This window comes from Pleurodeles waltl, chromosome 11 (genome assembly GCF_031143425.1).
Source record: "Pleurodeles waltl isolate 20211129_DDA chromosome 11, aPleWal1.hap1.20221129, whole genome shotgun sequence".
Taxonomy (NCBI): Eukaryota; Metazoa; Chordata; class Amphibia; order Caudata; family Salamandridae; genus Pleurodeles; species Pleurodeles waltl.
The window spans coordinates 486123774-486150247 of record NC_090450.1 but is presented as its reverse complement, the minus strand read 5'-3'; the positions used below and the strand labels follow the sequence as shown (position 1 = coordinate 486150247).

Sequence of the window (26474 nt, the reverse complement as noted above, 5' to 3'; positions counted from 1 at the left end):
AATATACAGGTGATATGTAATGCCTCCTATATCATAACTGATCTCGTGGCCAGGTACCCAGGGAGCACACATGATTCTTACATCTTTCGCCACAGCGGCATTCACACAAGACTGCTAGCTGGGGAGTTTGGTGAAGGATATCTACTAGGTAATGTCACTCTGTACACTGGCGCATAGATGACAAACCAATGTCAGATGGCTGAGTTACTCATCACACCTTCTGTCCCTTCCAGGAGACAGTGCCTCCGCAGTGCGCACCTACATGATTACGCCCTACCTCAATCCCGCAACACCAGCAGAACGGAGATACAATGCAGCACACAGGGCATCCCGCAACGTTGTGGAGCGCACATTTGGCCTGCTGAAGAAACTTCTGTTGCCTCCACAAAAGTGGAGGGGCACTACAATACAGTCCAGAAACCACATGTAGAATGGTGGCTACTTGTGCAATCTTGCACAATATAGCTACAACCAAGGGCATACCTATAGAAATCAGTGACACTGAATCAGATGAGGATGACGATCCCATACCACCTCTACAGCCAGCAGACATGACCAGTGCAGCAGAGGGAAGGCAAAGGCGTTCCGACATCACACACAACCATTTCAGACGTGAGTATGAATGACAAAAATCCACTGACAACTGTACCTGTAGTGATAGAAATTTATTACCTTACGTCAGGTAATGAATAAGTGATAAATAAAGTAAACAGGTGATGTAAAAAACCAAAATTAACAAAAGAACTGAGTCACGCACTATTACGTCATAGTGGCAACAGCAGTGTAATTGCTGCAAGAGTCACTTTCTCCTCCCACGCACACCACTCGGGTGCCCAGTTAACTCACTGGCACCTTGAATGTCACCTTCAGTGGCAGTGCTGCGCCTGGCACTGCGCCGTCTGGTGTCTGCTGCAGGTACGGCAACACTACTGAGGCTAGAACTGTCCTCAGTGTCCCCCAAGGCTACCTCACTGGGAGTGGCAGATCTCTGTCCCATGACATGTTCTATCACATTAGTGATGTGCACAAGGCCCTGGACAATGTCCCTGCTGGGGTGTGCAGCCTCCACTTATGCCACCACAGCGCGACCGGCGATGAGTGCTGTGGAGTTCGCCATCCTGTTGGAGGACCTGCAGTAGCTGCCAAACATTGTCCTGAATCGGTGTTCCTGTCTGCGCCGGATAACCCTTTCATGGCGCAGCTCCTGGCAGAGGTCACGCACTGCACTAGTAAGGTCCCTAGTGTGCTCAGAAGCCTGCACCTGTCCCTCACGCAGCTGTGTGATGTTGCTGTTCAGTGCGTCCAGTTGCCGATGCAGGCCCATCATATGTCTATTGTGGACTCGCAGGTTCCGGTCCAAACTAAGTATGCGCTTGTTTTGCAGGCGCTGCTGCTGCAACATAGCAGCCTCAAGGCCCCCGAACAAGGACGGACCCTCACCTGCCTCATGAGGTTGCTGCTGGGACACTGTGGCACTCCTGCGTTGTGCTTGCTGACCCCTGCCCTCCAGTATCTGGCTGCGCCTGTCTGGTGCAGACGGTGTGCTTGGTCCTTCCTGCTGCACATCCGAGTCGCCGCTGAAGTCTGGCAGTGGTAGTGCCCTGGGCCTGCGGCGCACAGTGGAGATGTGGAGGGACCCACTGGTGTTGGTGTCAGAGGGCTAGTGGGTGTCCGTCTCCCCTACACATGGACTGTGTGTGGCTGCTGGGCCTGGCCCACCTGCAACAACAATATGCAGCATGTCAGTTCTGTATGTTACATTATCTGTCTGAAAATGGCATTAAAGGTACAGGTACTGCTCTACATGGTGTTGTGTGTGTTGTGTTTCCTTGGGTGTCACTATGCTTTATTACATTGTTATGCTACTGTCTCTACTAGTTTGTGGACCGCAACTTCCATAATGCATTGTTGTGCTGCTTCTAAGATGTGGACTGGACTACTTCACACACTATTTCACATTACATGCTAATTCCTAAGGGGCTTTTGTATATACACATATTTGGTTCACAATCAACATTGCACTTACCTTGGCTGGTACTCGGTTGACCGGAGGTGTCGATATCTGTGACCCCTGTCACAGCTTCAGGGAGGAGTGTGGATTCCACCAGGTCCTCCAGTGGTGTGGATGGGGCTCTGGTTGGTGGTCCGCCACCTGTACCCCTGGCCTCCGCAAGTCTCCTTGCCACCCTCTCCTTTGCCAGGGAGCGCAGGTCGTACCACCTTTTCTTAATCTCCTCTATGGAGCACTGTGCCACTCCAATGGCGCAGATTTTTCCCTGGATGTCCAGCCATAACCTTCTTTTTTCGCTCTCAGGAACCTGGAGTGAAGATTTCCCAAACAGGCGGTCATGGCTCCTCACAACCTCTTCAGTCAGTACCTCCAGCTCCTGTTCACTAAACTTGAGCTTGCGCTTCCTCTCTTGCTTCTCCTGTGATGTTCCTGGGGTCTCCATCCTGGCTCAGGTGTTTCTGCTCCTACTGAGTGCTGCTCTATGTGGCTGGGCTGCTCTCTCTCAGGATGCTGGTTTGGGTGTGGCACCTGAAACTGCCTGGGATGACTCATTTCCTGCTGGTGATGTCATCAGGCTCCTCCAGGTGTGCATTCTCGAACTTTCTCGCAATTTGCGATTTTTTACCGAATCGCAAAAAAATTGCAAATTGCGAGAATGCAAATTGCGATTCGGTAAATGAGCCCCGCAAACCACAAATAGCGATTTTTAAGAAATCGCTAATTCTGAATCGCAATTTTGTTACATGGCCAATTGCGACTCGGAAATAGCGATTTCTTAAAAATCGCTATTTGCGATTCGCAAACCCCAGTTTTCATACATATGGCCCGTAGTGCCTTGTACAGGAAACCTACAGCAGGAAATTCCCTTCCACCTCACAAAAGTTTTCACCCCACTAACTTAAATTTAGATGTTCAAGGTGCAGCTAATGAAGCAATTAAGAGATTTCAAGTATGAGGTTAGCCCAAAAAAGTTCTTGTTTGAGCAGTAGAGAGAATTCAAGAGAAATCCATACAGAACTTCCAATTAGACAAAATGATGAGGAAAGATAAAGATTAAAAATTCTGATTGATTACTAGTTTTTCTAGTGACGCAGGAGCCATTAGGAAGATCCTACATAGGAATTTATATGTTCTTAAATGAAACTCTATAATAGGACCACATTTATCAGCCTTCCCCACATAACTTACAGGAGGGGCAAATCAATTAAAGACCAAATAGTGCATAGTCACCTCTCACATGAAATCAAGGTATTCACCTTTAAAAAAAACTACAGGTTTCTTCCTTTGAACAAAGTGTAAGACATGTAAAAATAGCAGCAAAGTTTTGGCGTATGAAATTTCAGGGCCAAAACACTGAAAAAAATTACCAAATTTATGAACTGCAATTCTGCCTTAACTATCTATTGGATCATGTGCCCCTGTCAATTTAAATATAATGGCAGTACAGTACATTCTACCAAGAGACGCATTTTAGAGCACATGGGGGCAATTTCAAACCTGGATCCTATATATCCTGTAGCAAGGCATTTCGAATCCCAGCATGGAAGTGACTAAAATCTACTCAAGTTTTTCTGTATTGATCATGTACCCCAGAGAGAAAGAGGGGGAGATAGAGTGATGAAATTACGACATTCAGGTTCTTGCTACATTATAGGTTTGCAATTCAAGGTACCTTTGGGTTTTAACAGAGAGGAGGGATCAGCAGTAGATTTTAGATCAGTAGTTAGACATTTTTTATCATGTATTAATTAGAATCGGGACCCCCATTACGATAGACCAGAGAAGTTGTGACAAAGGATGATCACCATTTTATTAGCTCAACAGCTTCTTCCTATTTGGTTCCATTTTTTATTTGGATCACAATAACGTGTGGTTACAAGATGTAATTGAAGAGATTTTGAGATTCATGGATAGTATATGCCCATTTAGGGCTAAAAACAGTATGTATTTGAATTATGAGTACCCAAGTCGGGGTTAATTAATCTTACAGCTGCTTGTCACCTATTAGGAACTTATATCGGAGGATGAGTTTGTATCAAAATTGTATGATTAGGGTGCTAAATACTCTTCCAAGATTAGCTGTCACTCCCCATAAATGGTCAACTGTGTTAATCCAGTCGATTAATCCAAGGTGGATTCTCGATATGTGGTGCTACCCATTGGAAATGGGTTAATATTTTCATGATGATTTCAATTTGAGACTGAATGTGGATGATCATTTGACTTATGAATTTTCTTATTCAATGCTGTAACATCTGAGGTAGTAATGATAATATTGGTTTCCATGTGAATTTCTATTGAATATAATAAATGATATTGACCATTTTAAGATGGGGGAAACTTTAGGATAGCATTTAGATGTGCATTCGAATCACGAGCGCTCAAGTAGGGCCTAATAATTTTTATAGTGCAATATCACTTATTAGGAACTTTTTTCAGGATGAATTTGCATTAAAATTCTGTGATTAAGGTGTTAACAACTTTTTCAAGTAAAGCCTATTCAGGGCTCAATTGTGCCCGATAATCTAAGGTGGATTCCGAATATGTGGCGCTACCCAATGGAAATGATTCAACATTTTCACAATGATTTTGATTTGAAACTGAATGTGGATGGTCATCTGACCTATACATTTTCTTATTTAATGTTGTAATAACCGAAGTAGCTATGAGTAAATAGTTTTGCATGTGAATCTTAATTGAACACAATGAATTAGATTGATCATTTTAAGATAGCGGCCGCTTTAGGATAGCTCTTTGATGTGTCTTTGATCTTAGTCCTTTCTTTTTGTTATTTGTCATTTTGGACCAATGAATGGTTCTGTATTTAACTGAACTTCATGATGTGAAACACTGACATTGATGAAAGCGCTTACCGAAATGTATCTGTGTTTGAACTAGTTCGAATAAATGAGCAAAAACCCTTCCTGTGAGTGCAGACCACATGTTTTCTCTGCAGCATTGATTTATGTTTGTGAGCCCACCCTCACACGGTCTTGCACCAGTCTGAAGTCCTGAAGTGCTGAAGCCTTTCTGGTGGTCAAGAAGCCACTAGGTAGTTATAGTTAGGACCATGTTTCCATAATAAAAGCGTTTTTGACTTGCCTATATCTTTAGCACCATTTGACGAATATGTACAAACTTTTCAAAAAAATGCCCCAGGGATTCTTGTTGGCCAGACAAAGTTTCAGGGTGATCCATCTAGCGAGGGCTGAGAAAAAGAGGAGTCAAAAAAGTTGCGTTTCCCGTGATAATTCCCATAGGAACTTTAGACAATAATACAGCCCAAACCACTGGACAGAATTACACCACATTTGGCAGAAACCTAGTTTTCAGTACACAGATTGTGGTTTGCTTATTTGGTGTAATTCTGTTCAATAGTTTTTGAGAAATGTAAAGAAATCCAAATTTGTATGTCTTTGGCCGCGAAGCCTTCACGAATAATGACGAGCTCCTGCAGTGAAATGTTCCGCTGTGATTGGATGCCAACACTTCCACCAGGAAGTGTTGGCAGCCGTCTTAAATGTAAAAAAAAAGAAAAGTGGCCACGGTAGAGACACCCTGACCCCATAGCTCTGGTGCTGGGGTCACAGAGGGACTCCGCCAAAGCAAAAAAAAAATGCATTTTTTTCAAAAATATTTTTGCTGCAAATTCACAAAACTAAAAAAATAAATAATGTGTGGGCTCCAATCCTTGTTTTTATATAAAGCCCCCGGTGGGCCAGGTCCTGGGGACAAAGTGAAAAATAAGGAGGGGGTGCAAGGGGTCCCACTCCTGGGCTTTTCAGTGCCCCAGGGACAGTCACCTTTCTGGGCTTATTTTTAATTTAATGTTGGTGGGGCTGCATGACTCCCCCGCAGCCCTGGGACCACTATCTCCTAAGGGCTTGCTTTCATTTGAATGTTGGGGGGGGGGGTGCACAGCCACTCTGCAGTGCCAGCCACCACAACCTCCCCGGGGCTCTAGTTTAATCTAATGCATGGGTGCCACGTGGCCCTATGCAGCCCCGGAGACCGCAACCTCACCAGGCTTTTTTTTATTTGAATGCAGGGGGCTGCACAAGGGCCAACATGAAACAAAAAAGGGGGATCTGTTTTGGACCCCGCAGCCTCGGGACCACACCTCCCCGGGGCAATATACATTGGAGGGGTGCCACGTGGCCCACCTCAAGGAACCAATAATGGACCTGGGGACCACAATCCCCCAGGGCAGGCTCCTGCTATGTCCTGGGGTGCATTTGCTTGGTTGGTTTTGCTCTGTAGGAGCTAACAGCTCCCACCAACAAAATCAAACAAAGTCCACTTTATGCAAGTGAGAGCTGTCAAATAGCGTTCACTTGCCGAAAGCAGAGTGTTTATTTGTCTTCCTTCTATAAGCGTGCGGAAAGACAGATACAAACATTGCAAGCAGGGAGCAGCTATTAAAAGCAGGGACACAGGGAGCCGGCTATCACTGCAGGGGCCTTTAGGCTTCACCCGCTGTCCTGTCACTCTCTCTCTCTCTCTCTTTTGAGATTGTTGAATGCTATAGCTATGTTGGGATGCAGAGCAGAACAGAGGCAGTTCTGGGCTAACGGTAAAAGTCTTGTGCTGTCACTCAATAGGATGAAAGTTCATAACCTTAGTATCACTTGGGAGTGTGATTGTTTATTTACTGGTGTTTTGACTGTTACATCTTCCTAGCAATGGATCATTCACATTTCTTCCCAATCACATGCATGGGTTTGACTGTCATATATATGCCTGGAAGCATCGCATTAATGAGTCACCTTTGGCCTAAAGGTTACAGTCACAGACCCTTACAGTGAAAGTTGAGGGTTCTCCTCCAGGTGTGCCCATGGTCATATTCCTTCTTTACTTTCTTTTAAAATTAAAAAGTCTAAGGTGATCTCACTCTCTTTAATTGACAAATAAATTTTTCTTTTCAATATAAGGTAAGTATATCATTCATCAAAGCCTAAAAAACTCTCTATTTCTTTACCTTTCACTCTCTTTCTCTCTCTCTCTCTCTCTCTCTCTCTCAATCTCTTTTTCCTATTCACACACCCACTCAAACCTTTGTGCACCCACTCACAGACCAACTCAGACACTCACGCACCCACTCACAGATACACTCAGACCCTCATGCACCCACCCGCAGCCCCACTCAGACTCTCACACACCCACTCACAGACCCACCCAGACTCACACACCCACTCACAAACTCAATGAAACCCTCAGACACCCACTCACAGACCTGCGCAGTCACTGATTCACCCACTAAGACATTGATGCATGCACTCTCAGCTATTATCACACCCAGACAGACAGGCTGCAGCCAACTCCCACTGCGCATGGCCAAATGGTCATGCACAGCATGGGTTTGGGTGGTTAGGGGGGTTGGCTGCAGGGTCTGGCTGCAGGCCAGGCCTTGTGAGCAACCCTGACGTGCACAGACAAAGGCCATGCATGGCACAAGGTTGGGTGCTTATACGGGGTTGACCTCAGGCCCTGTGGCCAACCGCTGCCACACACAACCGAAGGCCGTGTGCATCGGTGGTGGAATTAACATATAGTAATGAAAATTACTATACGTTAAAAAAAATGTGAGTTATAGTTATCTTAGGGCACGAGTTATAGTTACTTGAAATAACTTTTGAATTTCTATGGTTTTGTATGTTTAAAATGTAAGCCTTACCATATTGTCCCTGTAACTTTTGGTTTTTTAATTGAATATATATATATATATATATATATATATATATATATATATATATATATATACATATATATATATAGTGTTTTGTATAGTAGGCAATTTAAAGAATTAAACAAAAGATTAATAAATTGAAATATGTATTAATTATTGTGCTACACTATATATATATATATATGTAGAGAGAGAGAGATACATGTACACACACACATATATGTGTATAAACATATATATATATTTACATATATAGAATTAGATATTCATGAGGTGTATTTAATAACATTATATTAGTGGTATCTATTAAAATATTTAAGACTTACAACTTTTAAGTAATGTTAAGAAAGGATATTTTTGGACGTCTTTTAATGATTTTGTGTGAAACAATATTTTTTTCAATATATTTGTACTTATCATTATAAGGATAGTAACATTTGTGTAAGCAATATTTTTGACACAATGTTTGTGTTACACAATATTGTTGATTTCAATATTGTGTCAGTGATCCAACTTTGGTCAGGAATAGGTACTTGTTTGAGGGAATTGAGATTTTGTATTGCTTTTCATAAATAGCACCAATTAAAGGGTTTCATAAGTTTATTTGGGATTTATACAATGACTAGAACCCTTTTAGGAATGTCATTAGATAGGTGGACTGGATGTCCTAGAGAGATGTGACAATTAATGTTTTGCCCAATAAGACACAGTATAAGTGCTTTTGAAAATCAACAATAAAAGATAAGGAAGAAGTAGATCTGGGATTAACTGGCAGCTGGTGTTGTTGTGAGGATAATAAATTATGCCTATTAATATGGAACATTAGTTTATAACTTTGAAAGAAAATAATATTTTGATTTTGGATTCAGAGATATGTGAACATTATACAAAATGTGCAACAACATAACCCTAAAGAGAATCAGTTCCATTAATAGACTGATAAAAATAGGAAAGACCACATGCATGGGTGCAAAGAAAAGCAGGTATTTAGGGCCTCATTACGACTTTGGCAGTTCCACCACGGGACAGCCAAAGCCGCAGGGAGGACACCACCATCATACCAGTGGCACCCCTCTAAGCATATTATAATGTTTCTCCCGGTCAGCCCAGCAAGAACATTGTATTCAGCGTTCCCACCAGACTGACCGGTGGGACCAGTCCTATGGTATTGGTCTCGGCTCCTTTAAGGGAGCTGAGGCCAATACTGCAGCACACCAGCACCATTGGAATGCGCACTGTCTGCGGTGCAGACAGTGTGAATTCCGATGGTGCTGGACGGGGGGCTACCGGCACTAGCTTTCTAACAGCTTTTCCATGGTGGGGTTCCTGCAATGGAAAGACTGACGGAACGCGAAGTTGTAATCAGCTAGGCGGTGCTGAGTTCCGTGCCGCCATGGCTGAGTACAACTCTCAATGCCGTCCCCCGTCGGGAACCATGATCCTGGCGGGGATGGTGGTCCCTTGGTGGGCCCACCCACCAGAGTTATAATGTGGCGGTCGGAACGCCACAGTTCCGGCAGACCGGCCATCATCGCAAGGCTTGTGAGGCCCTCAGTTTTGAATAAGGGATAAACCAAAGAATTCAAGTAAAAAGAAATGCTTTAAGGATCTTAAATTGTGCATTAGAATTCCTTCCAACATTCTGTCAGCATAACTTTCCAAGTCTGATTAGAGAAATGCTGTAGTTGCTGTAGTGATTACCAAAAAAGAGAAACTGTATTTATTTCTAATACTGATCAAACACACGGGACTAGTTTAAGGAGATGAGTCTCTTTGTTTTGAACCTGGACTTTTTATATTGAAAGTTATTCTTAGAATATGGGGTCTGTCCAATATAGATGTCTTTATATTTATGGTCTGGTGAATACATTTTAAGATTACAAATGTACAACAATTATGTTATAAGTCAGATACAAAATGCATGTACATTTGTTTTAGTAAATATAAAGTATAAGTGTTGTAAGAATCATTGGAATCATTGTGTGGGGGTTTGAATATTGAATGCATTGCTTCCAGAGCTACAAATAAGTATGACTTAAAATACTGAAGACCTCCATCCTTGACAGTGTCCATTGGTTGTGCAGTAGCAAGAACCAAAACGTATCCACTAATATATGTATGCTACAGAAGGCGTAGATACCTAGATCTTGCTGATAATCTTTACAGTGTGTGTACACAAAGACAGTTTCATTGTCACTAGGATGATCAAAAAGGAGACTCCAAACTGGTAAATCCAAATAATATATTATATCTAAAAAAGTGAAATTTCCCAGTAAAGTCAACGTGTGTTTATAATATTCTCACCCAACATCTCCCTGTGATCACCATGTTAAGAGACCTTTTGAACTTGGGAGAATATTTACAAAGGATTGGCGCAACGCGGCTCTACAAGCAAAGTTGCTATTCGGTGTTGTGTCACATTGAATGAGCAGAACTGTACCATCTCTTCAAAGAAATAGCAGAGTTCTGCTCTCTCCATGTGCTGGAGCTCTATGGGGTGTTTAATGTTAAAGGAGGCGCTCTTGTCCCATAGTAGAGTGTAAGCATTGTTGTCAGGATAGTTTTGTGCAGGAAGAGCCACCTACCTACACAGAAACTATCCTCTGTTGCCATATCCTACTTGTATGTGTGCTGCAGAATGCAGCACACATGCAAAGAGGAAATAACAAAGATAAATAAAGATATTTTGCCTTGTTATGCATGCCTCAGACAGGTGCATCATTTTGTTGCAAACCCATGATTACATCTCTTTATAAATATTGATTTTAGTCAAAATCCATAGATGGATGCACAGGAACACTCACACACCACCCATGAAATTAATGCATTGCGCTGTATTGCGTTACTTTTTTTTACACAGCCATGCAAATCGATGTTTGCGTGACGGTGTAAGTACCAACAAGGATGTTGGATCAGGCTGCATCAAAAAAGTGATGCAACCCAGATGCAAAATCTTTGTAAATCTGGTCCTTGGTTCACACAGGGCCTTGGGTATCATTGCATTTACCCAAAAAGAGAAAACAATTGGTAAAACCTAGTAATACATCAAGTCCCAAATGAAGTACTGGTTTAAGTTCAAAGCAAACTTAACTTACCCAAAAGTGTTGAAAGAGCTTCAACCCCACCATTGTATATGGTGGAGTTTTGAGATGGCTCGACATGTTCCCAAAGAACCTGGACGTAGTTCAAAACCTGATTATAACCAGCGGTGGCCAATGCCCACCACAGTGACCAGTAAAGGAGTTGCTTTGTAGAGTAACAGTCTTTTAAGTCCACCACCAGCTGCAGAAGCACTCGAAAGAACTGTCTGTGGCTGTTGCTATATGGAGGGTCCTGGTCTGACAGTTTTCCAGCATTGGCTATTTCTGTTGGGGAGACATTATTACCATGGCATCCTTGATCTTGATTAGTAATCGGTGGATGAGGAGACTTGTCTTCATTTTCACCTGTTTCCAGTGTTTCTTTTGACGGTTTTTTATGAAAGAACATACTTCTCTTGGGCATTGGTAGAAAAAGTGAGGCTATGAAAGCCACGCCTACAGAGCACAAACTTATGACATTTAGGTAAAAATATGACACACCTCCTAAAGACACCAGAAGTTGCCCCATCACTGATCCAGCTGTGTAGCCAACCAAGGAGATGCTTCTGCAGTAGCTCGTTACTCTTTGATAATGATCAGGACTGACAACACTGTAAATATAGGCATAGTAGGCTATCTCAGTGGCTGTGGCTAGGCCATAGACAAACTCCAGCACCTGCATGGCAGGAACTCCGCTGGCAAGTAATAAAATCAACCACGCAGTTATGAAGCTAATTGCCTGCAAAATAATGACAGGCTTGTATCTCAAATAGTCAGTAAGCAGAAATACAGGAAATAAAAGCGCCAGATAGGAATATGTCCAAACGGGAAATATCTGATTTGTGACCTGTTGGGGAGATAATAAAGAGTTGTATTATCATTTATTTAACACTTTGTTAAACTTGTTAGATTATCTCCTTTCATAGGATTTAAATACTCCACATGTGTAGTACACACCTACAGATACTAAAAACATATAACACTCTTGTATACACTACATACAGATATAGAAAACATTAGTTCACCCACTCACAAGAAACACACACACATAAATACACACCAAATACATGCAGAGACTAAACACAAAGAAAACAGAGGTGCAGGATCAGCCCAGCATATCAAGAGACAAGAATACCACATGAACTACGTACACCTAACCTACATACACCTAACCACTACACTGCATGCTACGCATAGAGTTAGTAGATGTGGTGTTAAGATTCATAAATGTTTACTTACCTTGACGCTGACGTTTTTTGCAATGTAGTTGAGGTGATATATTTGAGGGTTGATTTTAATGACCTTCATTTAACAATACATCTAACACACATGTATTAAATAGAATTACATATACACAAGCAAACATACACACAACACTTGCATCCATGGACATCACCAAGCACATAGCCTACAAAAACATACAAACATCAAACATAGATACATGCCCACCATCCCCACTTCCACCAAACAAACCCATACACGTCAAGCACAAACACATAGGCACAAATACACACCACACATGTGCATTCCACATTCGCTTACTTTTTCTACAAAAATCTCTGCTTAATAACAGCATGCTGTCTGTTACTACTGGAGTGACCAGTTATTTCTCCATAGTCAATCAATGAGGATAAGGCTTAGAAAATGAATATACGTGGTGGAAGTATCAGTCTGCAGGGAATTCTTGCAAGGCACTGAAGTGTGTTGAAAAAGAGGATCCAAAGAAGAGCAGGTCTATACATGTGGAACCACCCCCCCCCCCAACAAATGGAGAGTAAGGCATATATTTACTCAAAAGGAACTAAATTTGTTTTAATTTCCCTAGCATATTTAGTGATTCATAATCATATTAAATGATGTATTTGTTGTTTGGACAAAATATTCAGTTGTAAATATCGGGAAGCAGAAATATCCAATATAAAATACTGTGACACAAGTACATTGTGATGCAAGAATATCGTTCACAAGAAGACAGTTTTTTAGATGTAATATTGTTTCAAATAATATTAATGTGGTAATATTGTTTTTAGTAATATAGTAGTTAAAATATTGTTTTTAACTATTATATTGTGTTTTAGTTAATATATTAATTTTATGAAACTATTGTTCATATAAATTTAAGTGATTTAGAATTCCTTAGTTAATTTTTAATAGTAATTTATAGTATTGTATTAGGTTCTAGGGTTTGTAGGGGAATAGGTTGGGAAGTTCATGAGCTAATTATTAATGATGAACTCATTAATTAATTTTATTTAATTATATGATTAATATTTATTTTTGTTTTATGTTCTATTTTGCCGACTGGTAGGTTTGTAGGGATATTGGGTAGGAAGTTAGTTAAGTAATAAAATAATTAACAATAATTTATTAATTGTTTATTAATTATTTAATTGATTTGAATTATGTAAAACATGGAATACTGACCTACTTTACTCATAATTTAGTTGTGGGCTGCTAGGTTTGTAGGGATCGTAAATGGGACGTTATTTAAGTAAAACTAATTAACTATCACTAATTGTTAATTAATTATTTATTGTTTATTACTTAGGTAAACTGTATAATACTGATGTATTTTACTTAGATTTTAGTTGTGGGATATAAGTATATATATATATATATATATTTTTTTTTTCATGTAATGTAATACTTTTTATATTGAGTTTACTTTTTTCCTACATTCACGGGGTTATTCCAATTTGTAATGTGTTTGAAGTGACAAACTTTCCCTACCCTTGCTTAGACTGCAGTTGGAATAATAAAATTAACCCCTCTGAAGTCAAACACTTTACATATTGTTGCACCGTTGAAATCCAATGCTTTCCCTACTGTTCCGCAGACTAGAGTGTGAATCGTAAACTTTATCCCTCCAAAGTCCAACACTTTCCCTACTGTTGTTTAAACTGGAGTGAGAATAGTAAATTTTACCCCTCCGAAGTCCAACGCTTTCCCTACTGTTGCTTACACTAGAGTGGGGATAGTAAACTTAACCCCTCCAAAGTCCAATGCTCCGCCAAATTTAAGTCATCTGAAGTTCAACACTTTCCCTAATTATTGTGATGACTTGACTAGGAATGGTAAATCTAACCCCTACGTAGTTTAACACTTTTCCTTGTGTTGCATAAACTAGAGTGGATATGATATATTTAATTTTCTTAGACTACTATAGTTTTCGTAATATTGGTTAAATAGATTATAAGCATTAAATGTCTAATTTTTTTAATATTTTATATGATTTGTTTTTATTTTCAAATTTATTTTAATCTTTATAGTATTTTCAGGAAATGTTTTTTGTGGTTTTAAATGTTTAATATTTTATTTATTATCTACATTAATAATATATTTTTCTTATTGAATTATTTATATTTTTAATGGTTTTATTGTGTATGCATTTACATATATAGATATAGTGTAATATAATTATTAAAAATATTAAGTTTATATTATATAATTTTTTTAATATTTGGAAAAAAATACTAAGAATATATATATATTTAATAAATATTCTTAAGAATCTATTAAAATTATGTTATACTTTACATATAAATATATGTTACACTATATATATAAATATATGTATATATATATATATATATTCATATATATATATATATATATATAAATAAATATAAACACAGACATAGGTATGTTTGTGTGTTTATATAAGTATACATTTATATTTGTCAATAAATATTGGTGGAATCTATTTAATTTACATTATATGAAATTCATATATTAGAATATTTCACATATAACACTTTAAACTCTATGTAAAAAAATTATATTTTCGTATATTGTTGAACTTTAGTATCAACAATATCTTTTTCCCCAATTTTTTGGTACTTACAATTAGGGGTTTTGGAGCACGATATTGTGGTGACTGATATTTTTGACACAATACTGTGTCAGTGGTTTGATATATTTATCATCCAGACAGCGTGATGTTAGAGAACCATATATTAGGTTTGAATATATAAACAATTAAATCTGAAAATACAGGGCTGGTTTGCCGAGCCTGAAGAATGATAGAATGAAATAGCCAGAAAGTGAAGGTCACTATTCTGCATGTGTATTATCTACAGACCCTTCCTATGTAATACCTTCCTTACATAATACAAATGGCCTCATTATCGCCCTTTGGCAGTCGGAAGTACCCGACTGCCAAAGCTGCGGGGAGGAGGCAGGCATCATACCGGCTGTCTCCCCTCTAGCTGTATTACGATATTCCCACCAGCCTGACTGGCATGTACATCGTAATACAAAGCTTCCCTGGTCAGTATGGCGGGAACAGTGCAACGGTATTGTTCTTGGCTCCCTTAAGGGAGCTGAGGCTAACACTGCAGCACCACATCACCCTCGGAATGCACACTGACTGCAAAGAAGACAGTGCGCATTCCAAGGCTGCTGGCAGGGGGACCCTTGTACTGCCCATTGCATAGTCGTGGGCAGTGCAAGGGTCCCCCTGTGGCGCCCAGCACAGCCATTCCACCAGCCTTTCCATGGCAGTTGAATTTCCATGGAAAGGCTGGCGGAAAGGAGACTTGTGCTCAGCAAAGCGGTGCTGAACTCAGCACCACTGCGGCTGAGGACGAGTCCGACTGTTGTCAGTGCATTGGGAACCATGTTCCTGGCGGTGGTGATGTTCTGACCACCAAAGTCGCAATGTGGCGGTGAGAATGCCTCTAGTGATGCGGTTCAATCACCATTGCCACAGTGGAGGTCCTCGAACCGCCAAAGTTGTAATAAGGCCCAAAGTAAGCAGATACTATTAATTTTCTATGAAAGAAAAATGCTATTCCCACAAAGGTGCAAACTGGAAAGTGGCTATTTAGTGCGGTATAATACCGGTATAGATGAAAAGCATAGTGTTAAAGTGCTAAAATTAGGTAGCTCTACCCAGGAGGAAAGGACAGAGACTCCTAATGTGGTAAAGATTATTCCTTGCAACCTTTCTTCCTCAATCATTTATCCAATCTCTCATCAGACATATGACCAGCCTACTGCAAAATAATGTGTGTATTTCAATGTTTTATTTATTTAAGGTTCTTGTATATAACAACAATTACCTGTAACCATTTCCAAATTCCAAATGTACAATCTACCACAGGTGTCAACATGGACATCATTTAGCGGTGGCAGGGCTCACATGTGACCTATGGTGTTCCCTGCCACCTCTGGTTTCGGTTCAGCAGCCAGGATCAGAAAGGACTTGCTGAGTACTGTTTGTTTGTTGAACAGGAAATGTGTGGGTTGGCTTGTTTTCAAACCATTTAATAAAGAATAGTGATATTTTCACTTTTTTTCTGCTACCTACAGCAGCATATTTTCAGGCAGAGGAGGTGTAATAGGTGGAACACCCTCCCAATAGCTTTGCACTCATGCTGTAGGGGGATCGGGCCTAGTACTATCATCCTTGTATTTTTTCAAGGTGGACCTATTTGCAGCAAGTCTGTGTTGAGCAGACAGGGACCAGTCAAGCCCAAACACTATTTACTGGCCTTATCTCTATTGGTCAATGTCTTCCAAATTTACCCCAGTGACCTAATGTTGGAATGGTTCACTTGTTGCCGGACCACGTTGATACTCATAAATCAAAATACTTTGCTCTAGCAAGCTCAAATTGAGTTTCAGAGTGTTTCATCTCATGCAGACATCAGCGCATGGTAGTCATCAGATCTTTGTAGGGGTTACATTGTTCATGTAAAGTAGATGGGTCTCCAAGTCCCTGAAGCAATGCCACCTCAGGTTCAGTGTGTTGTGTCACTACCTGTGCATTCCTGCACTTTTGCTTCTCACTTGGAAACTGGGGCCAGTAGTGCCAGGCCTCATCTCTGAGTGTAGAATTCATCCCAGATATCTTGAGGCACATTTTGGCCAGGAGTCCACATCATAAGGTAATAATGAGTTGTTCATATAGTAGCACTTTATGCCTCTGTATGGTCCTAAACCCTGTAAATAATAGATGTTTATAGTGCCTTGGAATGCTACTGGGGTAATATACTGAACTCCAAGATTTAAGAAACCCCATCATTTAGATCACTCCAAAATTCACCCCAGTCGATTCTGCACCAGGTTGATCTTGCGTAGTATCACATTCCTGATATGGTTTAGCAGAGTAATAAAAAAGTACCACGAAATAACTTAGTTCTAAATCTGGAGGGAAAGTTAAAGGACCTTATTACAGAAATTTCAAAATCAAACAGTACTGAAAAGTAATACAGTGTTATACAGAGTAGCCAAAATGTGAAATCATTCTAAGTTCCAAATCAGCATCAAAAGCAGAAGAAATGAACAGCATCTCTAATAGAACAGTAAGGTCTTCGGGAAAAAATCTCGCTCACCCACATAATCAAGGGGTTCTTAAACTCAATTCTTGCACAGAAAATTAGCTAAAAGTGCAGCTTCAGCATGGCATGATCCAATGTATCAACTATTTAGCAAATCAGAGTAAGATCAATCACATTATACTTTTAAGTCCATCCAATTTATAAGAAAGCATCATGCTTTTTACTGTCATTATCACTCAAAGATCTGTCACCCAGCAAACAAAATCTACTGCATTTACCAGAAGGGATTCACAAATGAATATGACTCAACTGAGCTATGAAAACACATCAGGAAGGACCTTGGAAAAATGTTACGGTTAGGAACACTACACAGTTTATTTGGAGCACAAAATTAAAATGACATCAACTTTTCTTCATTTTGCAGAGCTGTGGGAAGAAAGGATGTTCAGAGGAACCTGAAGGAGGTTAGATACATGGGTGAAAACAGAGACAACAGCAGCATCCATTTTATCCAGAATTTAGGTTTTGACCAAAACGTGGCAGAGTTAAATCATGTTACAACTCACACTTCTATACGTTGTATTAAACTTGTTTCAACTGCAATCAACTGCAATCACATTCATTCTATATTTGCCTATTGGATACAACCTAAAATTCACTCAATATTATTTTTTGCACAAAAATATAAACTTTTAAAAACACTATAACAGTTTCCCCCTCAGATTATTTTATAATCACTAAAAGCCCCGTTGTTAACTTTATTAGTCAGGAAATCAATCAGTGGGCATCTTCCGCTGTCATCCTCAGCTGCTTGTGAACATAATCCTGAATATCTTGCATCTCATACTCCTTGAATCTCTTCTACTTCAAAGTGCTCCTTTCCTTTTCACACTTTTTAAACAAGCATCTAGAAAATGTTAATAAATAAACCATAACAATAGCACAAATCATTATGATTATTATGGTAGTTAGGATTAGTAGCAACATATTTCCTCTTATATTATCTATGCATCCATCAACTTTAATAAAAACCTATTTGATCTCATTAAACCAAGAACCACAGTTTCTAATAGGCCATGCTCTTCTAAAGATTTAGGGCCTCATTACGAGCTTGGCGGTCCTGAGACCACCAAACTCGCAGTGGCGGTTGGACAGCCGCAATCCTGGGGTCTGACTGTCAGATTACGATCCTGGCAGTCGGAGAGCCAGGATGTCACTGGCTCTGCCGGGATCGGGGATCCTGACGGGTTGGCGGTAGTAAAAATCATGGTCAATCACGGCGATGCTGAGTTTGGCACGGCTGTGCTGATTATGACTTTCCTTTCTATCAGCGTTTTCATGGTGGGGTCCCACCATGGAAAGGCTTGTCGAAAGACAGAGTTGGGGGCCAATGGTGCCCACCCACTGCCCATAACCATGTGCGGACAGTGCAGGGCCCCCCCATCAACACCCTCGGAATGTGCATTGCCTGCTATGGCAGACAATGTGCTTTCCGAGGGTGCTGTGTGCGACGGCACTGGTCTCAGCTCCCTGAGGGAGCCAACACCAATGCTGCTGCACTGTTTCTGCTGGTCAGCCCGTCAGTAAACATCATAATACGATTGTCCTGCGGTCAGCCTTGTGGAAACATCATAATACAACGGTGGTGAGGCCACCGGTTTGACGGTCGTGTCACCACCACTGCATTGCAGTTCTGGCATTTCAACTGCTGAACTTGTAAAAAGCCCCTTCATCTTTTATGAAATATTAGTCAGGCTAGTTATGAAAAAATCAATAACCTTATTGTTATCTGATATGCAAGTAGAACACTCCTTGGCCTTTATTACCATGCAAACACTATCCTATTTTGCCAGGAGGATATCCAATGCTACATATTTCTACATTACTAGGGCTCTGATAGCCATCATTTTAATCATTTACTTGCTTCAATGACCCTGCTGTATCTGCTGCAAGCTTATCTACAATAACAGACAGATATCTGATTCTCACATCATTGAATGCCACACCTATAGAAGGAAATAGATCACCTAATATGTCTAAGACTACTTGTCTAAAACTCTGTTTTACCCTTATCATGACAACTTCACTTTCTGTTACACTCATATGGACAACAGGAAAAGCTAAAGCTAAATAATAAGATGCAACCCAGTTTTGTGGTACATTGAAATAAGCAGTTTTGTCACAAACATAATAAGTTCCTCTCAGAATTGGCTCTTAGCCTAGCAGATAGTTTCTACTTACTTCATAACTTCTGTGATACTCACTTTCTCCTCAAAATTCAACTTTTTTCCTTTCAAAGGACAATGCCTTCCATACATAATTCATCCATTCGATCTGCTCCATCCTTAAACTAACATGCAAATTTGACAACCTACATTCTTCTTCTCCCATTATCTGTTCTCCTACAGCTTTTGCCTCGTCCAAATTCTTCACAATCTTTGTACCTCTCTAGTTATATTCTCTAATAAAATTGTAAGTTGTACATGTGCTGCACCTTCCCAGCAGGAGTAGCAAGGAAACCACCTACAAAGTATCTACTAAGCTTCATTATGTGTATATATGTGCAAATTCATTTAGCATAAAAATTATCTTGACAACCATTAATTAAATTGGAGCTTGTGAATACAATAAGAATCCCACTAATACTAATGATAATGTTAGCATTATCGTCAACCCTACAATTTTACAGCATTTGCTGTACTCCATCTTGTAACTGAGACAAAAACATTACAGTGATACTTCTAGGCAGCATGCATATTCTTCTTTTCTTCTTATTTCTTTAATATAATGATCAAAACATAATTCACTACAATCTTCTGAGCTATTTTCAAACGTTCATTTAAATTTTGTGTTTTAGTCTTTTATCTTTATTCAACAACTGCCTTTGGATCTTTTCTATCTCAACAGTCTCTAATTCAGGTAGTTCTTCTTCAGTTTCTAATTCAATCTCAGATTCACTTTCAAACTTATATTGAAATTGGTTCACTAATTTGTAACATTACAGCTCTGGTTCCTTGTCGCCTACTTCTACCCACTCAGGTGAAGCATATCTTCTATTTGCGACCCTTCTCCTAGTTGAGTAGCATTGCCAACACTATTTATTGCATAGTGCGTTCTTCCTTTGGGGTTAAGAGTAATTCAGATTTTTTTAACTGCAATTTGAAATTGTTTGGATCGGATCTACTCAGTTTTGCTGCCACTCATACTTTTGACTTTTATACTGTAACAGCCCCTCACTCTTATCACTGTTTGGAAACTGGACTTTAGGCTTTTCAGGTTCTTCATCAGACTTTTCACTGACATGAAACTTCATGATTTCATGTCATTCTTTACCAGTTTCACAATTATCACCCCCATCTGGATCTATGCTGTAAGTTTGATCTTGAGTTTGATCTCCAAATTCTTGTATTTGATTACATGGTTTTGTAGATGATTCAGTAGTTGCCTGTTCTACTTCTTCTACTACTCATGCACTTGTGTTGGGAGCAGTGTGGTTGCACATTTCACCACTGTGTTGGTCATCTATATCACTTGGAAGTGCCCACTCCACCTTTCATCCAAACAATTTTTTCTGATGTGTTTTTGGACCACCAGCTAGTCTCTTGGTTTGAGACTATGCCTTGCAACTTCTCTTGTTTCTTCTGTAGTCACATTCACCTGGTGAGAGACAGATTCCCTCCTTGTTAGAAATAGGGTTGTTGGTTGACTGCAGTGTGAGCCCTGGTCAAGCACCACCCACAATCATAGCAATGGACTATGTGGTCATACAGACCCACTAAGGCAATCCCAACATTTCCAAGTAAGGCCTGAGCTCTATCTCCCTCCAGGCAGTGTGCTCCAGGTCATTGCCTAACAAAAAATCTACAGGCCTGGCAGGGCTCACAGCTACTTGCAGAGAACCTGAGAGCCCCTCACTCAGAGGGGACCAGAGCCACAAGTGAATGGGTCTCACCATTATTGACGTCTATGACTTTGTGGAATGTGTTTCGCAGGACCTGCTCTGCAGACACCAGCTAACACTTCACAGTAGTTTCACAGATCCTCCACACATTGCCCCTTAATAGTGACCTACTGACTATAATTGGAAGAATTGGTTGGAATGTGGGCTTTAAGCACCATCTCCTTATCCCCCACGGAAAATAGGGTTACCTCTGCCTGTTCCCCAAAGCAACTGGGACTACCTCATCCTGAGTTCTACACTCACCAACTCGGTGTCTGCCCACCAGTGGGAGGTGGTGCTGTGCCTTCGTGGGACATTTGGAGCAGCCCTTTGAGTGTTCATATTTGTAGCACTAAGTACATTGGTGTACAAAGCTCTGCTTATGAAAGACCACTTCTACTTAGACTGGGACTGGTGACCACTACTCCCTTGGGAACTTTTTGGGGGGCCTTTAGGGAACTCCATACTTTTAAGTGTTTCTTACCCCTCTTTCTTCTGGTAGATACCCTGACCACCTTTGTAGGAGTCACCCCCTGGAAACTCTGACACTGGCCTTGAGGTCCGCCTTCTCAGCAAGCTTCCTGGGATCAGTCAGCTTACTGTCAACTAGGTGCTGTTGCAGCTCTGGAAAACATGCATGTGCTCCCTCATGATTATGTTTATACAACCCAGTGTAATCAGCAACTTTGCTGCTCCATGCCCAACCATTCAGTGCCTTGTTGGAGTAATCCACAAAATCTATCTAGGATTGGTTGGGGAGGTTCTGGCTGTCCCTTAAACTCTGGCAATACTTTTCAGGGGTCAGCCCAAATATAGTAATCAACATGGCTTTCATAGGAGAGTACTTGATTTGGTCCCCAACCTCTAAAGTGAGAAGTGTCCTGTCCCAGTGTGGGCATGTGTTTCCGAAAACCACTGCCCCCAGTGCTCTTCTGGGATCATGTGAACCTTCAGGACTACCTCATAGCAGAAAAACACTTGTCAGCGTCATCTCCCACCACATATTTTGGCACCAAATTCTTGTATAAATGGATCTTTTTGTCTCCTTCAGAAACCATAGACTTGCTTCCACCATTGTTGAAATCTGTTTGTTTTAGCCTCAGTTCCATCTCTTTAAGGCTACTTTCGTGAGCCAACCATCCTAAAGGAAGTTGCTCCATGGCCAATTCTTTCTCTATGTTTTATTTGGACATTTGTAACTGACAATTCCTCACAGCCTTCCTGTCCTGCAGTCACAGGCCATGTGATGATACACTGCTTTCTTATCTGGCCCGGGGATCCAACACAGGGGTGAGTCCTCCTCCTCGGTGAAGGCTCTTCATTTCAGGTCTGATGTCCTGATTTTGATCCTGCTCCCCCATATCACTCTCAATCTCATCCTCCTCTTGTTCCTCTGTGAATACAATAAACTGGTGGACCTTTGCCAAGGCCTTCAGAGCTTCCTGAAGCTTCAACTTTCTGGGGCCCTCTTTAATTTTTTGTCCCCTTTCTTGGCAGAACTGTTTAAGCTCAACCACTGTATAGCTTTCTGGGATGGGTACCTCAAACTCCATTGCTGCAGGTATGGTTTCATTAAAAAACAGCAAGGTGATGAATGGAATGCTCGCATTAATGTCAGCCACTGGCGATCACTTGGCCGCAACTGAATCCATCTTTTTTGCCCACCATGCCACCTCAGTTTGGATGCAGATCAGTCTTGAACCTGGTCGTCAAGGAAACAATCCAGTCCAAACTGCCATACCAGGTCCTCCCTAAACTGGAAAATCAGCAACCTAGGACCAGTTTCACCCTAGTTAGTGCTCTTGAGCTGGGAATGGCTTGGTTCCAGTAGCACAGTAAGCTCAGGACCCACGTCTAGGCATACCCAATGCATTCCTTTCATCATTGTTCATAATTTTCTTCCTTCAGCTTGCATGTGCATCGTGCCATTTCCCATTGCTTCACAACTCATCTGATTCATCCAATTCATTTCATCCTGAAAAACATTCAAATTTCAACCTATTCCATTTTGTGATCTCTTTTTAGTTGCTTTGCCAGAGCAATCATCATCTTTTTCTTTTTTGCTATGAGTTAAAATAATCACTATTATACTTAGCTGCCTTCAAAATCTCATCACTACTCTTAGTCTGCCAGCACAACTCACTCTGCTGTATATGATTACTAAGCTCTCATTCAAAATCCATGATAAAAGCAGAAATGAAATGACTGAAGCCTTCTTTCATGAGGCCATTGCCACCTTTGTGTTTTTTGGAAATTAGAATGAATCTCTCATGAGAAGCATGCACTGTTCCTTTTGGTGAGAGTCTCAAAATCCTTATCCAATTTATATCTTTTTTCAGACACTCTTTTCTTTAAATGCTCAGTCACTTGTCTGCATTTGTTGGCTACTTCCTCAGCAGGAGCATTATTAGGTGCAGCCCTAACTGATTCTTCATTTGACTAGGCAACCACTGCCTTACACCCTGCCCACAAAACACTAAGAACTACAATCTCAAATAATTAATCTAAATCAGTCTACAGCACCAGAGATATAGTTGTCAACCTGCACACTTCCTTATACCACTTTTTGAGTTCCACTCAATTAGGGAAATTTATAGTGAAAGCATAATGATCAGCACTTGTCCATGGCACATGCACAAATCTATCTCCATGTATTTCCCTCAAATGAAATTCCATAACTATTTCTGTCCCAACTTCTGAATCACTCGCTGAATCGTTTGCCCTTCCTTTAGTTCCCTTCACTTTCTTTTCACATACTGTCACGCTCTCCTTGATCTTTCTCTGTATTTCTTCAGAACACTCCAGTCTCCGCTCTAGTTTTTTCAGTCAAATGTTTCATATGAGCTCTGAAAGCAATCAAGTACACTATGTAAAGGTACTTTACAAAAACTTGACTGAGCTATCCTGGGCACAAAATAAGATTAACAATACAATACAATGTAGATAAAACCTGAATAAAAACATGTCTAAAATATGACCAAACCACATCTCTATTTTCATTATCATGGGAGATTTCAGGTAGATATGGGGGGTGACTCTAACCCTGGCGGTCGGTGTTAAAGCGGCGGCCAACCCGCCAACAGGCTGGCGGTAAAAAATATGGGATTCTGACCCTGGCGGGAACCGCCAACACAGACAGCCACTTTAACACTCCGACCGCCACGGCGGTACAAACAAACAGTGCGGCGGTCACCGCCAACAGCCAGGCGGCAGACAATGTACCGCCCACACTATCACAACTCACCAATCCGCCACCTTTTCTGGGGCGGGAGCACCGCCGATAAAAACACAGCGGAAACAGACTACGGACGGGAAAACGCTCACCACTACGCACTCCAGGAGGAAGGAGGACAGCATGGAACCCGAATTAAACATCCTACCTGCTCTCGTCTACCTTCTCATCTACCACGAGTACGAAGTCCGGCGCAGACGACAACGGTGAGTACTGCACCTACGACACACGGGAGGGGGGAGGACGAAAGGTTACGGGCACACACATATGCGACCCCCCCCCCAACTATGTACACACCAATGCAGAGCAACAAGTAACAGTGACACCACCCAAACACCCCAGAAAAATGCTAGGACATAATCAAATTTGGAATAAATATTTATGTACCAAAAAGCTCCTGAAAATTATCGTACAACCATGAAAGATATTCACAACAAAACTAATGACATACACATCAGTGTATAACTGAAGTAACAAGTCCTGCACATCCTACGAATTCATCATGTCCGTGGGCCAAAGTTTTGAGAAACAAGGGCAAAGCCCACACAGGAGACCTGAGTCCTTTGGAGAGAACACTGCAGGGGCATCAGATGTAAAAACTACAGGCACCTCAGGGGGAAGGGAAGGGGGGGGCACCACAGCCACATGAGTCCACGACGCCAGATCCACGAGGAGCCACCATGCCCACTGTACCATCCTGGGGAGTGCAAAGCCACAGTCTCTCAATGTCTCTACAGTGGGTGGGCTGCCCACTGTACCATCCTGGGGAGTGCAAAGCCACAGTCCATCAGGTGGATGACAGGCTCCACTGGTCAAGGAGGAGGCATGGTGGGCACAGTGAACCATAAACAGTGATTGAGACGGCGGTGCCCAGCGGAGCGGTGCCTGACAGGAAGGGCCCAGCGGAGCGGTGCTTGACAGGAAGGGCCCAGCGGAGAGGTGGAGAGACAGCGGGGTCCAGCGGAGCGGTGCTTGAGAAGAAGGGCCCAGCGGAGCGGTGCTTGAGAGGAAGGGCCCAGCGGAGAGGTGGAGAGACAGCGGTGCCCAGCGGAGCGGTGCTTGACAGGAAGGGCCCAGTGGAGAGGTGGAGAGACAGCGGGGTCCAGCGGAGCGGTGCTTGAGATGAAGGGCCCAGCGGAGCGGTGCTTGAGACGGCGGTGCCCAGCGAAGCGGTGCTTGAGAAGAAGGGCCCAGCGGAGCGGTGCTTGAGAAGAAGGGCCCAGCGGAGCGGTGCTTGAGAAGAAGGGCCCAGGGGAGCGGTGCTTGACAGGAAGGGCCCAGCGGAGAGACAGCGGGGTCCAGCGGAGCGGTGCTCGAGATGAAGGGCCGAGCGGAGCGGTGCTTGAGACGGCGGTGCCCAGCGGAGCGGTGCTTGAGAAGAAGGGCCCAGCGGAGCGGTGCTTGAGAAGAAGGGCCCAGCGGAGAGGTGGAGAGACAGCGGTGCCCAGCGGAGCGGTGCTTGAGAGGAAGGGCCCAGCAGAGAGGTGGAGAGACAGCGGTGCCCAGCGGAGCGGTGCTTGAGATGAAGGGCCCAGCGGAGCGGTGCTTGAGACGGCGGTGCCCAGCGGAGCGGTGCCTGAGAAGAAGGGCCCAGCGGAGCGGTGCTTGAGAGGAAGGGCCCAGCGGAGCGGTGCTTGAGACGGCGGGGCCCTGTTCAGCGGTGCTCTTCTTCACCGCGGGCCCTGTTCAGCGGTGCCTATCTTCACCGCGGGCCCTGTTCAGCGGTGCTCTTCTCCACGGCGGGCCCTGTTCAGCGGTGCTCTTCTGCCCCACGGGCCCTGTTCAGCGGTGCTCTTCTCCACGGCGGGCCCTGTTCAGCGGTGCTCTTCTTCACCGCGGGCCCTGTTCAGCGGTGCCTATCTTCACGGCGGGCCCTGTTCAGCGGTGCTCTTCTGCCCCGCGGGCCCTGTTCAGCGGTGCTCATCCAGCAGGTCAAGGGAGCCAGACCTGGCCTGGACTCCCTGCTCAGTCGCCCTCGGACCGTGACGTTTCTGGACCCTTCGGGGACGGACTCCTGGCCTCCTTAGTGTCCTCCTTCCCAGCTGGGATGTGGCATGTGGGGTCCACCTTCTCCGCGCTCCTGCTGCCCTTCCGCTCCTTTGATGGGGCTCTCGGGCCCTTGCCTCCCCTAGATGGTGTGGGTGGTGAAGTGGCCGCACATTGCTCCTTGGGGGCAGCCCTGTCGGTCCTCGCACGGCGGCCCTTGTTTTTGCGGGTCCTCTTGCCGGGGGGGGGGGCTGG

At 42.5% G+C, this 26474-nt stretch overlaps 1 protein-coding gene across 1 annotated transcript in view; it reads right to left on the bottom strand.

The window, feature by feature from the left end:
• Positions 1-26474, bottom strand: part of LOC138265802 (thiamine transporter 2-like) — a 440218-nt gene that overhangs the window by 219359 nt on the left and 194385 nt on the right. The window contains exon 3 of the mRNA XM_069213860.1: positions 10793-11624. Within this exon, the coding sequence (XP_069069961.1) occupies positions 10793-11624 (832 nt within the window). The remainder of the gene's footprint in view (positions 1-10792; positions 11625-26474) is intronic.